This window comes from Colletotrichum phormii, assembly GCF_030913505.1.
Source record: "Colletotrichum phormii strain CBS 102054 chromosome Unknown BDP81scaffold_15, whole genome shotgun sequence".
NCBI classification, from domain to species: Eukaryota; Fungi; Ascomycota; class Sordariomycetes; order Glomerellales; family Glomerellaceae; genus Colletotrichum; species Colletotrichum phormii.
The window spans coordinates 527,733-539,347 of NW_026851457.1; the positions used below are offsets into that span (position 1 = coordinate 527,733).

The 11,615-nt window shown below is 53.9% G+C and overlaps 4 protein-coding genes across 4 annotated transcripts; 2 read left to right on the top strand and 2 right to left on the bottom strand.

Moving 5' to 3' along the window:
• The first annotated feature begins 184 nt into the window (after positions 1 to 184).
• On the top strand, positions 185 to 2,220 carry BDP81DRAFT_432639 (uncharacterized protein). Its single transcript, XM_060590798.1, has 2 exons — positions 185 to 682; positions 761 to 2,220. The coding sequence occupies exons 1-2, from the start codon at positions 239 to 241 to the stop codon at positions 2,069 to 2,071; spliced, it is 1,755 nt and encodes a 584-aa protein (XP_060442949.1). The 5' UTR covers positions 185 to 238; the 3' UTR covers positions 2,072 to 2,220.
• On the bottom strand, positions 2,203 to 4,416 carry BDP81DRAFT_432641 (C3HC zinc finger-like-domain-containing protein). The gene is made up of 3 exons (XM_060590799.1): positions 3,508 to 4,416; positions 3,370 to 3,453; positions 2,203 to 3,320 (listed from the first exon to the last, which is right to left on the bottom strand). Exons 1-3 carry the CDS (start codon positions 4,124 to 4,126, stop codon positions 2,449 to 2,451), a joined length of 1,575 nt encoding a protein of 524 aa, XP_060442950.1. The 5' UTR covers positions 4,127 to 4,416; the 3' UTR covers positions 2,203 to 2,448.
• Positions 4,417 to 4,915: 499 nt separating this feature from the next.
• Positions 4,916 to 6,106, top strand: BDP81DRAFT_451570 (SRP40, C-terminal domain-containing protein; the record flags this gene model as incomplete). The annotated part of the gene is made up of 1 exon (XM_060592639.1): positions 4,916 to 6,106. The coding sequence occupies one exon, from the start codon at positions 4,916 to 4,918 to the stop codon at positions 6,104 to 6,106; it is 1,191 nt and encodes a 396-aa protein (XP_060442951.1).
• A 1,396-nt stretch (positions 6,107 to 7,502) lies between these two features.
• BDP81DRAFT_432649 (adenosine/AMP deaminase) lies at positions 7,503 to 10,270 on the bottom strand. Its single transcript, XM_060590800.1, has 3 exons — positions 8,434 to 10,270; positions 7,970 to 8,366; positions 7,503 to 7,904 (listed from the first exon to the last, which is right to left on the bottom strand). The coding sequence occupies exons 1-3, from the start codon at positions 9,776 to 9,778 to the stop codon at positions 7,703 to 7,705; spliced, it is 1,944 nt and encodes a 647-aa protein (XP_060442952.1). The 5' UTR covers positions 9,779 to 10,270; the 3' UTR covers positions 7,503 to 7,702.
• Between the last annotated feature and the right edge of the window lie 1,345 nt (positions 10,271 to 11,615).

Genomic DNA, 11,615 nt, shown 5'->3' on the forward strand with positions numbered 1-11,615 from the left:
GATGTTAATTGCGACAGCTCATTACTTGCCGTGGTGGTTATGGGGGTTTGGTACTAACTATGCATGTAATGAAACCTCTATATCCGTTTGTTGCATTATCCCAGGCAAATTTGGACCTTCACATACGCTCCATCACCTCCTGAGAGCTTGCACATCTGCAATCGTAATTCAACACCAGTGGCAATGAATGTCAAATTTTCAAAACACTAACCTGGCCTTCATGATTGGCCTGTAAAAAATGTTCAAACATGTTTGTAACTGTCGTGCCCTCGCTCAGCGGCCGCTCCTGACGCTGCAGCGATGGATGAGCAGCAGGCCGACTTACAACGCATGGCTTCCCCAACCCGATGCTGACGGCTGGTATGATGGACGGAAACACCCAAGACGACTGGAAGAATTCGACAACGGGAAGACTGCTCGGTTGAGGGAAAAGGAGGACCACCGCGGCGGCCGGTCTAGCACCAGGCCTTCGCCGCCTCCGCGGTCAGGAGGCGCACCCGCTAGACGGCCAGGCGGCGACTTCAACTCAAGAAGCTCTGGGGGTGCGTCCCCTAATGACCGTGGTCGGGATGAGAGGTATTCAACGTCACTGCCCAGGAGAAGCCCTCCCCGGCCGAGGAGATCATCCAGGGACGACGGACCCCCGGCACCCAAGAGGAAAGGCGGCGGTTTTGTACTGATAGTGAGTTGAAACAACATCAGTTCTCCCGCCCCAAAGGAGGAGTTCATAGTTGGAAGGTCTGTACTGACTGCTAGCCAGCCAAAACTATCCCAAGAAGAACTGGACAAGATCAGCAACCACAAGGACGTCTGGGAATCCAGATCCCTCTACTTCACCCCCCCAAAGAGATCAAAAGAACACCAGCAACCCATCCGCCAACCCAAACCGCCAAGACCCGAACCACCATCCCGCAGAAACCGCGACACAGCCATGATCGCAAGCCCAGAGTCCATCAAAGCAGCAATCCAAATCTCAGAAAAGGACCTCCGCTTAGCCCGAAGACCGCCCCCACCGGCCCCCGAAATCGAACTCCAAGGCGACGGCGGCACCATCGTCGCAGACCCCATCACCAACGACGACGTCCTCCCGCACGCCCTCGCCGCGCGCTTCTTCTTGTCTCCGCCCGCGACGTTCCTGTACTCGGCCTTTCGGCTCAAACACCACCCGCTCAACACCACCACCCCCGAGATCTGCGTCGTCGGCGCCAGCAACTGCGGCAAATCGTCCTTCATCAACGCCCTTACCGGCGCGGCGTCGCTCGCCAAAGTAAGCGACCGCGCGGGCAAGACGGTTTCCATGAACGCCTACGGCGTCGGACCGCTGACAGGCCTGCCCTTTCGGAAACCAGTCGCCTCCCCTTCTTCAGCCGAGGGCGGTAGTGGCGGTGCCACAAAGGAAGAGAAACCAGAACACGGCATAATCCTCGTCGACACTCCAGGCTACGGCTACGCCTCCCACGAAGAATGGGGCCACGAAATCGTCGAATACATCAACAAGCGCACCATGCTCCGCGGCATCATCCTCCTCTTGTCGTCCGAGAAGAAAGTCTCGGAAAAGGACGCCCAAATCGTAAAACTCCTGTCCGACGCCGGCCGCCCCGTGATGCTCGTCTTTACGAAAATGGATAAAGCGCTCTCCCGCAAAGCGCGCGAGGAAGGGGGCATCGCGCAGCGGTTACGCGAGGCGGAGCGGTGCTTTGCGCGGACGGGGTGGGATGGCTGGGTGAAGAGGGTGTACATCACCGCGGCGAGGATGGAGCGCGGCGATAAGAGCTGGAAGGTGGATGATGGGACGAGGAGCGGTGCGGCGGGGATGGCGGGGGTGAGGATGGGGGTTCTTGAGTTGGCGGGGGTGAGGGAGTTTGTTGCGCCGGAGAGGGCCAAGGTGGTGGCCAAGGCATTGGTGAAAAAGAAGTCTCAAAGGGCACGGGAGGAGGGAGGAATAGTTGACGAGGGCGAGAAGAAGAGGTTGGAGCCGGGTAAAGCTTTGGAGAGCGATCCGGCGGCGTGGTCTGGGGACGTGGTGTCGTTTGAGGAGTTGGAGAAGAAGTTTGGAGACTGGTCTTCGTGAGCGAGCGGGGGACGGAGGACTTTTTGTACGACCATGTATGTAGGATAGTGTGATCAGTTATTCAAAGAGAAGAGATACCCTCTAGAGAGCAATGCAACTCATCGTAAGGCATGCACAGAAGTACCAGTCGCGGCGGAAAGGGGATGTTCAGCAGTGATATCAAGGTGAGATAGTTCACTCGAAAACTGCGGGAGAACCCATTGATGAACCAACGCTTCAGACAAGTTCCATCATATGGGTATTTTAGCTAAGAAAAATTGCAAAAAACAGGCCTTCGATGGCCGTGTGATATCCGTCAAGAACTCCTCATTTCCTCCGTTCCAATTTGAAATTTCAAGTGAGCGACTCAGCAGATAGTGCAGACCGCCTATCCTGCATTATTCCTTCTCCTTTTCCTTGTCTCCTCCCACACCCGAAACGGTCGAGCGCGCCGTGCCCGGCCTACTAAGCTGCCGACGGATCTTCTTTGCGTTCTTCGACTCGAACAAACTCTTCACCCTCCTCAGACGCGCCCAACGTTCCTTGTCCTTGGCTTCTCTCGATTGCTCGTCCTCGTCGCCTGCTGGCTCGGTAGCAGCGCTCGGTGAGTCGTAACCCCCTGGTGTCGAAGGCGCCGCAGCGCCCCTACGAACCGGCGTCGAAGGCACCGAGGCGCCTCTATTATGCCACGTCGACCTATTCTTCGGCCGGTCCTCGAGCGCTCCGCGAAGGTAAGCATCATTCTTCAGCACCTGCGTCAGCAACTTCCAAGCCGCCAAACCCGTGTCTGACCCGGGCTTCGCGCTGCCCAGACGTTGCGTCACAGGGTTCTTCCAAGGACAGAAGAAACGATGCTCTTTGACTGGGTCAAGATGGTCCATTGGCGCGGGAACGAGGATCTCGCCTTCGGTGCTGACCTCTTTACTCTTGAACATCCATAGACCGAGACGTCGCAAGCAGGTGTGGCAAGATGCCGAATTCGGCACTGCGCCAATTCGGGGGTTCGTGAGGCCCTGCCATCCCATCATTGCCAGGGCCAAAGCGACTCTGTTTGGCTCCTTTGGATCCGGAGAGTCCTTGGCTGGCGGTGGGCTTGCGAAGAAGTTTTCCGGCAGCTGGGTGAGAACGTTGTCAATATTGAGACCCTCGGGCAGCCTCAAGTTGAACTCATAGGGGAGGAAGGGTTTCCTTGCACAGAGCTCATCATAGCGTGTCCGCAAAGCCTCCATACTGATTTTAGCATTCGTTAGAGATAGCCGGAGTAGCGAGTCTAGAAAAGTTAGCTCTTCGCTTCATCAGGAGGGTCTGGACAAACTCACTATCGCACCCCTGTTTTCTCCATAAGCATTCCTCTAGATGTGCCGTGACAATAAGATCGGAGTATCTTTCTACTAACGCTTCCTCTGCTTCACCAATCAGTTCTGAGTAGGGACGAGGACTGGCGACCATGAACCTACCGACATCCGACGCCACAAGGACAGGTACCTCCTTGCCATCGACTTCGCGTTTGTTCAGCTTCACAACGAGCTCCTTATTGCAGAGCGTGCACCGCACACGATCCTTCCCCTGGCATACCCATCCCCTCTTCGCCCATTCGACCTCGTTCACTGCATCGGGTTTTGGTGTCCAGTCCGTGATCTCCTGGAACGATGCCAGTCTCTTCAGGAGCTCGTTTCGGTCGCTAGGTGCAAATTTCGGGGCGTGCTTGACTTCCGTCACGTTGGCAGACCTTGGAACCCACTTCTTCAGCGACACGTTGGAGAAGGTCGTCGATGCGCCTGCTCCCGTGGCACGAATCGAAGGGGAGCTGTTGATCGTAGCGGCATTCTTTTCCGTCAGTGCTTGCAGGCGCCGCCGCTTCAACAAGATGTCCTCTTCAATCGACATGCTCGGTTTTACAGAGGTATCGGCCGTTGTGTTCGTGTTTGTAGAATTCGTGTTGGAGGGCTGGAGGGAAGTCGTCGATGGACGAGGGGATTCGGAGGGCAAGCTCGTGGTGTCGTTCGATTTCGTAGATGCGGAGGATCTGCCCATACCCTGGATAAGGGCGTTGAACTTTCGTTTGGTAGCGTTCATTGTTGCTGCGTGTTTCGATGTAACCGGGGTGGTGGATGTAGGAAAGATGTCTGATCTGACCTGACCCCAGGCGCGAAGATCAAAGGACTGGGAAGAAGACGGCGACGCAGAAGGTCGCGCGGTCGGGTTTCTTATGGGAGCTCGAATTCGGTTGTTTGGGCTTTAGAGAGGCTTTCACTCAGAGTCCTTCGTCATTTACGATATGCTGCACCATCAAATGGATTTCCTAGGAAGAGGATGGCGCTCGGTCGCTAGTCGAAGCCTAGGCGCCCAGCTTTGCGAAAGTCAACAAACGGGCAGTCGCTGATCGGGCAATGAGCTGGCCACCCCTGCCGTTTGGATGCAAGCGCTAAGGCACGAGGCGTGGCAACGGGTTACCACTGGCGGCTTACTGCATAGATGCATAAACCAGATTGATAGATATCCACCGATAAGATAAGAACTTTTCGCAAAAGTGAAAGGGCGGGAAGGAAAAAAAGTTGCGAGCAGGGACCCTGGCACTAAAATTTTGGAGACACCGATCCGCCGGCGCAGAGATCCCACAGAAATTTTCCTAGGTGAGGGAAGACCCAAGACGGACGATTCCATTCTCACCGAGGAATTTGCGACTCGCCGGTTCTTTCAACCTCCATTTGCTTTTCTTCTCCTTCTTGCCATTGCAAAGAATAAGAGCCACCTTCTGGCCCAATACACATGTCTGCGCCTCCATCTTGGTTATTTTCCAATAATTCCACAAAAACCAACAACACGAGCACCCCCACGGCTTCCGCGACTGCACAACCAGACAAGATGCCCAAGGTCAAGGCGGAAAAGAAGTCCGAGAAGAAGGTCAAGGCCGAGGCCACCTCCACCAAGCAGGCTCCTCCCGCCCAATTGATGGACCTCGTCGGCTCCTTCCTCTCCGAGAACGCCTTCACCTCCGCCCACGAGGCCTTCCAGAAACAGCGCACCAAGAGCGGCTGGAAGCCTTCCAAGAAGGAGGCGACCCAGCCCAACCTGGTCACCGTCTTCCAGACCTGGCAGACTTCTTCCACCGCTCCGGCCACCAGCGAGAGCTCTAGCGACAGCAGCTCTAGCGAGGATGTCGACATGGCCGATGCGGCTGCGGCCGACAGCGACAGCGACAGCAGCTCGAGCTCGAGCTCCAGCTCTAGCTCCGATTCCGACTCCAGCAGCGACAGCGAGAGCGAGGATGAGAAGCCCAAGCCTAAGCCGAAGCAAAGCCTGAAGCGCAAGGCGCCCGAGTCCGACAGCAGCAGCAGTGATAGCAGCAGCAGCAGCGACAGCGACTCCTCCGACTCCGACTCCAGCTCCGAGGACGAGGCCCCCAAGGCCAAGAAGCAGAGGGTCAAGAAGGACGACAGCAGCTCGTCCTCCGACTCCTCCTCCTCCGATTCCAGCTCGGATAGCTCCAGCGAATCTGACTCCTCCGACTCAGACTCTTCCGACAGCGACTCCGACTCTGACGGTTCCGAGGCCGCAAAGGTGCCCCTTCCCGAATCCGGCTCCGACTCTGACTCCTCGTCTTCCTCTTCCGACTCGGATTCCGACTCCGACGAAGACACCAAGAAGAAGGCCAAGAAGACCAAGAAGGAAAAGGCATCAACCGACAGCGCCTCCCTCTCCTCCGCAACCCTCGAGAAGACGTCCCCCGAGCTCAAGCCCGAGACCTCCACGGCCGCCGACCCGCCTCTGCCCCCCGACCCCATGACCTACCGCGCCAACAACCGCGGCGGCAAGAACGTCAAGGAGAAGCATGTGCCCAACAAGCCCTTCTCCCGCATCCCCGACGTCGTCAACGTCGACCCCCGTTTCGTCAGCAACGAGTACGTTCCCAACGACTACTCGCAACGCGCCCACGAGGATCTCATCGTCACCAAGGGCAAGGGCTTCACCAAGGAGAAGAACAAGAAGAAGCGTGGCAGCTACCGCGGTGGTCTGATTGACATCTCCAGCAAGAAGGGCATCAAGTTCGACTAAGGTTCGCTTGCAGCCGTAGTTTCTTGATAATACACACATACGTTCGGTTCTTGGAGTTTTGGGATTCCGAAATAAAGAAGTCAACTTTTTGCGTCCTGGCTTTTTGGTGAAAAGAAAAAGGGGAGGGAGGGCCGGTTCACTTTGGCATTGCGTTTATTAATTAGCCTCAGAGCATGACGGTTGTTTTTTCGCGGGAGGATGGGAAAGACGAGACAGAGAGAGCTGGGTACGCGGCATAATCACTAGCCTCGAGATCAGCCCCCGCGCAACGTTTGCCGTGTAGATAGAAATCAAACGTTTTTACATCTTCAACGCTTCCTTTATATATCTCATTTCCAGTGTCTCCTTGCGGTCTGCTTCTGCTAGTATTCAGGGTGAGTGGTCAGCGAATGTAGTACTAGAAGACCCCGAGTCAAAGGCACCCGGGGAGGTACTTGACTGTAATGTACACGTCCAGGTACCAGACAACAGGCATTGGTTTAACACTCGTTGGACCGGCAAAGTTCCCCTCACACAGATCAGGCTGAGACTGGTGACACAGAGGTCCGGTGGCGCAGTGGGCTAAGATAACGAGCCAAAGCTACAGCCTGATCGATGTTTGGTAGGTAACCGTGCCGGTATCCTCCGCCTCGAAGCATTGGGCCATTGAGTGTCTTTCTCGATACCAAAGCGAAGTATTCACTATCTCATCATTGCGTCCTCGTGGCAGTAGCTTTCAATGTCCGAATAGCAGGCTTGCCGTCGGGGGGTTGCTGAGGGGAATGGTCTAGGATACGAGAGACACACACAGAGATGAGATGAGATGAACACGTGGGGGAGGCAAAAAAGAACTGCCCAGGCAAGGCTTCGCGCAAGAGAGGTCCCGGTGAATATCGGGTTGGCTTCCGCGGCGGCTGGTTCTTGGCTGGGCAGAGGGGGAGGAGATGAGGAGGGGTATCATCGAATGGATGGCGGGGGGGACTGGCCCACTGCCAACTAACCTTAAAAGCCTAATTTCGGGCTGGCACCGGGCCCTGGCCCAAGTTGAAGGTTGAGTTTGATATCAAAGAAATGAGGACTCGGCCGAGACGTCATTAGGAAGTAACGTGTTTACACACATGCCTTTATTTAGAAGAAACGGATTGTGTGGCAAAGGAAAATCAAAGAGAAAGAGGAACGGCCCGTTGTTGCGGCTGACGCCAAGACTGTTCACACCCACGATGCGGCCCCCAACTTTGAAGTTTGTTCTATGAGTGACGCAGTAGGCACAAATGATACATCAGGTCACAGGACTACAGGGTCCACTCTTGCTGTAGTAGGTAAAAGGCCGTATATTCTGGCCTCGGGGCATGTTATGCGATTGCTTCTCTCTTTTCGGAATGTCGGCATCGTCACCAACTGGTCTACGTTTCCAGCGGGCACTGCAAGAGCCAACTTCATGTGCCAGTTTTTGATACAGGCATGAATAGTATTGCTCTTCCGATATCATAAGACATTCATCGTTAAAATCTTCTAAAACCTTCCCTATCTTTGTCTCATGGTATCTCTCAACATTTACCAAGGAAAAGCCGGGCAAAGAGCATATATGCTCCATCCAGGTCTCTACTTTGAGGTTTCTCACTCCAACTCCTTGAACTCAGTAAGAATCCAGTCCAAAAACTGCCCCCAACGGTTCTCCCATTCCTCCCGCACTTTCTTGAGCTCGCCTTTTGACATGCAAGAGTGCTCTAGACTCCACTCAATGAGCTGTCGCCAGCCGTACAAGGTCATGTCCGTCTTACCCACCATCGCTTGATAGAAATCATGCGAAAGAGTTGATCTGCGTGGTTACTGGTTAGCTTCATGCTATATTGTGGCCCGCTTCCGAATGAGCAATATACATACCTGAATATTGTTCCGTTATCCGAGTTTAATGTGCAGTGTACGTTGTTGGCGAGCAAATTGTACATTGAGTGACCCGCAATTCGGGGTGTGAGACCAAGCTCCTCGTTGGAAATTGGGCACACCTCGAGGCAGATACCCCTTTTCTTCATATGCTCCATGATATAGGGGTGCCTGGCCAGAGCAAACCCGTGGCCGATGCGCTTTGAGTTGAGCAAAAGGGCATCCACAAGATTGCCGTCCGTTTCGTTGCCAATATCTGTTGTCTCTCCGCAGTGAAAGAGGAATGGAATATCGACTTTAGGGACAGCTTCTTCGCATTTCTTCCTGAAGGCAAGGAATTCTTCTATGAAATATCGTAAAGGGTGACCCTGTGATTCTTCGCCGACCAGATCGAATCCTGTTCCCGTTAGTTGTCTGCTGACAAGATGTATGCGTTAACTAGATGTATGCGCTCATTGACTCACCAGCAATCCACTCGGGCCATTTTTGCTTGAACCTGAGACACTCATCGAGCGCAAATGCCACCGTCTCCTTGGGAAAGGACCTGGGGGTGCAGTAGATGACCTTCAGCCCGCCAAAGTAGTCTTTGGTCTCCTTCTGAAACTTTTTGTACTCGTCGATAATTATCTCCATGATACCTTCGTTGCCGATTTGCTGCGTACCGTCGTTGCTCCAGAGTTGATTTGTCTTCATGAAGTTAGGCCGAATCTCGGCATACTGAATGTTGTCGCGGACAAAATCTTCAAGAATGCCTCGTGTGTATTCTCTGTAGGCCTTCTCATAGTTGAAGAGTCCCTTCATCATCCGCGTCCGGCCGTTGAACTTCTCCCATGCTCCCTGGACTGTTTGAAGCTCGTTGTGTGCTTCATCCTCGTGGAAGACAAGTTTTGTTGTGAGCCACTCCTCAGCCTCCATGCCGTTGTAGTGTTTAGGAAACTGGAGGATGAAATCCGAGTATTTCATCATTTTCCTTGGCCGGTCCCTGTCGTCGGCGTAGTCGGCATCGAAGAGGTTTCCCTCACTGCCCTTCTCCTTTCCAGCCGCTAAGATGGAAAACTGGATTTCACAACGTTGAAGGTTAGTCTTTGCGGCGCTCGGCGCCAAGGACAAATCGCTATTGATAAACATGCGGGACATGGTCGCGGCGATGCCCAACAATACATGAGGCTGCAAGCAAGCGTTGAAATGGATATGGAGATGTGCTCCCTTTGGCATCTTGACGGCGACTCGGAATAGGCTCGTCTGGTTGATCAAGTCGACGTTTGACAAGAAATGGTCAGCAGCAAACCGCGGATGGTTCTGACCACCCCGTCCTTGCCTTGGCTCAGCCTTGTCATACACCTCCTCCTTGTCCTTTACCTTGAGTTTTTGAATGATGGCGTTAGCCCTCTGCTCCTTCTTTGATGCCAGTGTCTTTGCGCGGAAATCAAATGATAATGTATTCTCGCGCTTCAAGATCTCCTCTCTTTGGCGAACGTAATCGGCTTCTGTATCAAAGTTTGGGCCGGGGGGTTGATCGAGTATGGTATTTACCCGACCCTTAATGGCAGTGCGATCGCCGGTCATCTTGAAGACGTTGCTGATGACGGCATCGAAGACTTTATCGTGAGCTTCGATCATTTTTTGGGCCATGTCTATGTCTTCTTGGTGTCTGTGGTGATGAGTGTGATGGTTGAGACGTCGAAGCTTCCGCAGCCTTTTGGATGAGAGTCGTGTGATGATGGTATTCGCATTGGTGTCCCTTCTACCCTGACAATCCTTCTCGCCAGGTGCATCGTCCTTTTCAATGTTTGAGCACAGGCTGCCCATGAGACTGTAGGGAGAAGTGAATAAAGAGATTGTTCTTTGAAGTGCCCTGCCGGGTAAAGCTGGGATGGCAGAAATGCGGCCAGGCAGTAAATCGGCGGTACACAAGAGGCAGGTGTTGCTTTGTCGGGAGGTTCTATCGCCGTGTTTCGAGGATCCACGATCGCAGGGAGACGAAAGTCAATTTAATTGAATGCGCAAAGCTCCTCGGCAGCTCTGACGATCATCATGGGTCCTTTTTCAATCCCCTTTATTGAGCCTTGGGAAGTGGAAATTGTCTACCCTGGGTGAGGTAGTGCGATGACAAGCAAAGTAGTAAGAAGGTACGTTTGTTTGCGGTACCAACAAGCGCCCCGGCTGTACCTTTAGCTCGGAGGAGGTCTCATGCTTGGCCTCAGGTAAGGAAAGTGACATGCGGCGGTTTCCAGCTCAGCTGGAACCACCATTCAAAGGTGAGCGCTCCTACCGTCTACGAGATCCTAGGCCAGGCAGTGGCAGGCTGGCAATGCTGCGACCCAGACCCAGAGAGGCGGCACAGATGGACGGAGGTAAGTAAGGTGGGCTGGGAGAAACTCCCACATTGAATGAGGGGCAGGAGGGAGCTGCCTACCTTACCAACTAGACGAGAAAGTTGTACCCAAACCGGCTTAGCTCGGCCTCCAAGCCACATGCGCAGTTCTTCTGCCGACTGGGCCAATGAATGGGCCTCCACAGGCTGACACGCAGGCGTTCTAAGGTAAGTAGGTACCTCAGCAAAGAAGCTACCTCCCAACTCCCTTCCTTCTTCCGCCTTGGTTTTACCCATTTCTCTTGGACTGTTGGAACCTAAGACGGCAGGACCAGACTTTCGTTGTTTGGCCAATCTTTTCCTTGCTATCTGACAGGTTCGTTTGGCAGGTGGAGACATCCAGGTTGCTGTTTCGAACTTTCTGGTCAGGTACAGTCGTTGGAGCTCACGGGATTTCGATTTGCCTTGTCTCACGTGTCACTCACCACAAACGACAAAGAATTTGGCCATCATTGCGAACAGGCATTTCGGGAGTGCTTCCCATCATCCTTCACCTCTTTCAGGGTTATCCTTTGCCGGATCATTCATTTTCTCCATTATTCCCATTCAACAAAGTCAACTTGCCCGACCCATAAGCGAATACGGTGTTCGAGGCCTCTTCTTCACCACCAAGCTACTGATTTACCCATGGAACCTCAGGTACGCAGCCAACCTCGTCCACATTCGAGAACCCGCAATCGTGATATCTCAACCATGAGGCCGTCACGCCCGCCCCTCACGCGACCCCCTTCTAGAACTTTACAATAGGGATACAGGGGGTCATACCTACTCACATGGCAGCCACACCGTTGGAGATCTGCAAACGCCCCGATACGGGACCTGCTCTACGCACGAGCCATTCCCACTATCCCAGAGAATTGGAATCTTCAACACATGCCCAGCACCCCTGTTGGGGTATGACAACGATTAATCCCCTTTTGACCGCGCCAACTTTATTTCAAGGCAGCAAGGCTGTATGTACTCCGTATAGCGCTTCGTCGTTGGCTCCCGCTAGTAGACCTTCGTCCACCTACGGACAGCATACCAACAGCTACGGGGTACGATCCGGCCAGATTCGGAGGCCCCGACAACGGTCACCACACGGTCACCACACGGTCACCTCACGGTCTCATCTTACCTTACCCGCCGCCTTACCCCCCGGCAGCGGTGGCTTACATCGACAAGCGCCTGCCCTTGATTGCTCCACACATGGGTTAAGCCTCAAAGACTTCACGTTGGACATCCTGTGAGGCCACCTGCCTTTCTTTGACACATTTTCTTAGTACACTACGC